Here is a 5,365-nt window from a genome sequence, read left to right on the forward strand (position 1 = left end):
CCAAACTTGAAGGTCTCTCCTCTGTCTTCATTTTCATTTGCTTTCCTCTGGTGCTTAATTCTGCTGATGGTCAGATTTCTTAGCTATCTGGCTATAGACCAAATGTCTATATCTGTCCAAAATTCATATTTTGAGAGCCCAGAGCACTTCTTTGACCCTTCTTCCATATGAGGACACAGCAAGAAGGCACCATCTACAAAAAGGAAGAGAACCCTCACCAGACACTGAATCTGCTGCACCTTGATCCTGGGCCTTCCAGCCTCCAGAACTGTGGAAACTTGTTTAAGCCACCCAGACTCGTATTTTTGTTATAGCAGCCAGAATGGGCTAAGACCTTGCTCTTCCTTCTTGGTTTCCCCAACATTCTGTGAACCTGGTCTTGTTTCTGCCTCCCCTTTGGCTTCTCAGCCTTATTTCTCTTTGCTGTCAGTTCTTTCTGCCTCGTCACTTTTGCATGTTTCTCTAAGCTCTGTTCTAGTGGGGCAGGTATCCATCCTGTCTCTGCACGGAGATGTATCACTAATACCTTAGTTCATAATGCATTCTCAGCCTGAAAAGCCTCCCCTACCTACTGTATAACCAAATCCTATCCACTTGTCAAGTTGTTCTAGAAATAGTTATTGTACACTGTGTGCTTCCAATGTATCGGGCACCATGATAGGGCTTTAGAAATATGACATTAACCGGCGTGCTGCGGAGGAACGGCTGTTGGTCTCTGCTGGGTTCAGGTCCTCGGCTGGTTGGGGCTCCGGTGTTCTGCTTCTCCCTGCTGAGCTGCTGCCTGGTGAAGAGGAAGCCATGGCGCTCCGAGTCACCAGGAACTCGAAAATTAATGCTGAAAATAAGGCGAAGATCAGCATGGCAGGCGCAAAGCGCGTTCCTACGGCCCCTGCTGCAACCTGCAAGCCTGGACTGAGGCCAAGAACAGCTCTTGGGGACATTGGTAACAAAGTCAGTGAACAACTGCAGACCAAAATGCCTATGAAGAAGGAAGCAAAACCTTCAGCTACTGGAAAAGTTATTGATAAAAAACTACCAAAACCTCTTGAAAAGGTACCTATGCTGGTGCCAGTGCCAGTGTCTGAGCCAGTGCCAGAGCCAGAACCTGAGCCTGTTAAAGAAGAAAAACTTTCGCCTGAGCCTATTTTGGTTGATACTCCCTCTCCAAGCCCAATGGAAACATCTGGATGTCCCCCTGCAGAAGAAGACCTGTGTCAGGCTTTCTCTGATGTAATTCTTGCAGTAAATGATGTGGATGCAGAAGATGGAGCCGATCCAAACCTTTGTAGTGAATATGTGAAAGATATTTATGCTTATCTGAGACAACTTGAGGAAGAGCAAGCAGTCAGACCAAAATACCTACTGGGTCGGGAAGTCACTGGAAACATGAGAGCCATTCTAATTGACTGGCTAGTACAGGTTCAAATGAAATTCAGGTTGTTGCAGGAGACCATGTACATGACTGTCTCCATTATTGATCGGTTCATGCAGAATAATTGTGTGCCCAAGAAGATGCTGCAGCTGGTTGGTGTCACTGCCATGTTCATTGCAAGCAAATATGAAGAAATGTACCCTCCAGAAATTGGTGACTTTGCTTTTGTGACTGACAATACTTATACTAAGCACCAAATCAGACAGATGGAAATGAAGATTCTAAGAGCTTTAAACTTTGGTCTGGGTCGGCCTCTACCTTTGCACTTCCTTCGGAGAGCATCTAAGATTGGAGAGGTTGATGTTGAGCAACATACTTTGGCCAAATACCTGATGGAACTAACCATGTTGGACTATGATATGGTGCACTTTCCTCCTTCTCAAATTGCAGCAGGAGCTTTTTGCTTAGCACTGAAAATTCTGGATAATGGTGAATGGACACCAACTCTACAGCATTACCTGTCATATACTGAAGAATCTCTTCTTCTGGTTATGCAGCACCTGGCTAAGAATATAGTCATGGTAAATCAAGGACTTACAAAGCACATGACTGTCAAGAACAAGTATGCCACGTCGAAGCATGCTAAGATCAGCACTCTACCACAGCTGAATTCTGCACTAGTTCAAGATTTAGCCAAGGCTGTGGCAAAGGTGTAACTTGTAAACTTGAGTTGGAGTACTATATTTACAAATAAAATTGGCACCATGTGCCATCTGTACATATAAAAAAAAAAAAGAAATATGACATTAATTAATCTTCAAATCAAGTTTAAAAAATAGGTATTATTATCACCATTGTATAGGGAGCTCTGGGAATCTGTGAAATGGGGACAAGAAAAGTTATTCCCTGGGGACTCAGAGGAGTTTAGCAACTTCCCCCAAATCCCACAGCAGTGGTGGAGCTGAGATACAAACTCAGGAGCTGACAGATAAAGTTTGCTTTGTCTTTTAGCAAAGTCTATGCTCTACATACTAAAGGCATTGCAGCCGAGTGGCCAAGCTATGTCCTTTTGTGGACAGGCAGACCAGGGTTTGAGAACTAACTCAATCATTCATGATATGTCCAATGGTCAGGTGTTCTAGTTATCAAGTAGGGGAGAATGGTAATGCCTATCTCATGGGCTATGGTTCTAAAGGAGCTCGGTATAAATGGTAGGCACATATTCTCAATCTAATTAGTTGCTGTTGTTATTATTGTTGTTATGATGCATTGCTCCAACTCTTGAGTCAGATGCCCTACTCAAACTCGAACGAGTCACATTTCTTCCATGGTGGTTCCAACTCTGTTATTTCCCCTCTAGGAAGTTTCGTTGCACTGACAGTATCTACCACATGACTTAATCATTCTCTTATTTTGTTCTCAGATTCTCCAGCAGTTGTGTGTTCAGTCTCCCCAGTGGGTATGATATTAAATTTTCTTCTGGGAATTATAGGCGTCATCTAAAGGCATCATTTTATGCTTGCAAGTTTCAGTTGTACCTCTAAATGACTTCAAATATATTCCTGTTATCTGTTCATAAGGCAGGATCTACTGGCTTAGTTTCATCCCTTCCACTCTCCCTAATGCATTACTGTAGTTATTTCAGTTTACCAAAAACAGCTAATTTTCTCACATTTCTCTCCCTCCCTTCCTTCCTCTCCTTGGGGAGTCAATAGTGCTTACGAAGAAACTGCTAGGTACCAAGCACTGGGAATTCAACAGTGAACAAAGTTCATGGGGCTCATGGTCTAGTGGGGAATTGAGAGAACACTGAATCTATTATAAAATCATGGATTAAGTGTTACTATAGAGAAATATGGGTACGTGAAAGCGCAAGGAAGGCTCCTCATTGTAACTGAAGAATCAAAGGTAGCTTCATGGTGGAAGTGAGGTCTATCCTAAGACAAGGAAGATAAGTAGGAGCTAGGGAGGCTGGGGTAGGGATGGGGTAGGAAGTGGGGATGTAAATGTTCCAGGCAGAGAGAAGAGCTTACACAATGCTTGTAAACAATAGAGAGCTGTGAAGTCAAGGAGCCAAACAAAGTTTAGTAGGGTTGGTTGACAGTGTCACGGCTGGTGGGGAAGCTCAGACCTGGTCATCCAGGTCCTATGGCTCATGTGAAAGTGTGAGGACTTGACACAATACCATAAAAAGTGTTTTTCCCCTCTCCAAGATGGAAAATGACTTGGAGGTGGAAGTAGTCAAGAATAGATTCAGGGAGACTTGTTGTGAGTAGCTTCAATAGCCTAGATGAAAGTTAGTGATGGCTTTTAGGATTAGGGAAATGGATGAGCTTGCAAATACCTAGAAAGTAGAATTTATAGAAGTTGATGATAGATTTGCTGTTGGAGGGGAGAGAGAAGAAGAGAATTAAGGAAGACTCCAGGCTTATGGCTTGGGAAACTGGTTGGATATTGGTTCCCTCCAGTGGGGAAGGTAGATAGGAGGGGAAATTGGTTTGGGGGAAAAAGACTGTGTGCTCAGTTTTGGTTAAGTTAATCTTAAAATGCCTATGGGACATCCAAATGAACATATCCAGTGGGCAGTGAAATATGCAGGTGAGGCTCAGGAGATAGACCTGCGCTGGGCCCGGACATGATCATGCAGTGGTACGTGTGTGTTTGTGTGTGTGATTTCCCCCTGAGTTGTCCATCTGTCTTCTGGCCAATCATTTGAGCTCCAGGTGTTCTTTAAGACTGAGGTCAGGTCTCACTCCTTTGCCGAATCATTACTTCTCTTTTTGAGTCTCCCTCTCATCTTTTCTCCAATGTCATACGTCATTGTGTACAAGCCTACAGCATAGCATGGAAAAGATTGCTTTGTGATTATTCACTTGTGTCTTGCTTTGGGCTCTAATCTACAGGAAGGCAAAGATTTTGTTTTGTCCATCTTCATTTTAGGCATAACGGCGGGCAGACATGTGTTTAATGAATTTTTAAAAATATATTGCAAGTAAAAGGCTAGCCGTGGTCAAAATGATAACATGACAGTGTTTGATATGGGCTCCTCCCATTTTCCTCCAAGATGGCCAGTACTTCTTACTTACAAAATCAGCTAGAACATCCTGCAAATGTTTTTACTGCATTTCCCTGTCAAATATACCAGTCCTATCACAAACACCAAGCAATGTCCATGCACAGTGCTAAGGCACTGTGAGGAAAACAGAAATGAATAAACATTCTCTGTTTCAAAGAGTCTTCGCACTAGTGGAATGGAGAATGAAAATAAAGACCATTGCAGGTGCAGACAGGGTTTTGTAGGCACCACGTATCTGGAATGGTCCCTCCCAGGTGCACCTTCTGAAGGCAGCACTTTCACTCAAATACGTGACTCTTTTTTTTTTTTTTTTGAGATGGAGTCTCGCTCTGTCGCCCAGGCTGGAGTGCGGTGGCGCAATCACGGCTCACTGCAAGCTCCGCCTCCCGGGTTCACGCCATTCTCCTGCCTCAGCCTCCCAAGTAGCTGGGACTACACATGCCCGCCACCTCGCCTGGCTAGTTTTTTTTTGTATTTTTTAGTAGAGACGGGGTTTCACCATGTTAGCCAGGATGGTCTCGATCTCCTGGCCTCGTGATCCACCCATCTTGGCCTCCCAAAGTGCTGGGATTACAGGCTTGAGCCACCGCCTCCGGCCAAATATGTGATTCTTGAGGTAGAAACTTCCAGTCCTAGGGAGGAAAGGCAAGGGGCATCCTGCCCAGCTCTTCACTTCACATCTCATGGGTGAGGCCTCACAGGGCTCTATTAATAATCGGGACTTGTCCCCCATCTTCCAGGATTACCCTCCAGACCCCAGCTTGTCAGATGGTCCCTGTACCCATGTGTCCGTAGACTTCCATTAGGAAGACTTTGCTAAATATTGAAAAACGGAACAGGCTGGGCACGGTGGCTCACGCCTGTAATCCCAGCACTTTGGGAGGCTGAGGTGGGTGGATCACCCGAGGTCAGGAGTT

At 44.5% G+C, this 5,365-nt stretch overlaps 1 protein-coding gene across 1 annotated transcript; it reads left to right on the plus strand.

The window, feature by feature from the left end:
- The first annotated feature begins 689 nt into the window (after positions 1-689).
- Positions 690-2,154, plus strand: LOC105526619 (G2/mitotic-specific cyclin-B1). The gene has a single exon (XM_011962664.1). It carries the CDS (start codon positions 799-801, stop codon positions 2,086-2,088), a length of 1,290 nt encoding a protein of 429 aa, XP_011818054.1. The 5' UTR covers positions 690-798; the 3' UTR covers positions 2,089-2,154.
- The last annotated feature ends 3,211 nt before the right edge of the window (positions 2,155-5,365 follow it).

This window comes from Colobus angolensis, unplaced genomic scaffold (assembly GCF_000951035.1).
Source record: "Colobus angolensis palliatus isolate OR3802 unplaced genomic scaffold, Cang.pa_1.0 Scaffold6, whole genome shotgun sequence".
NCBI classification, from domain to species: domain Eukaryota; kingdom Metazoa; phylum Chordata; class Mammalia; order Primates; family Cercopithecidae; genus Colobus; species Colobus angolensis.

Excerpts from the sequence above, each read along its gene's own strand:
- LOC105526619 (XM_011962664.1), top strand. The coding sequence starts at position 799 with ATGGCGCTCCGAGTCACCAGGAACTCGAAAATTAATGCTGAAAATAAG.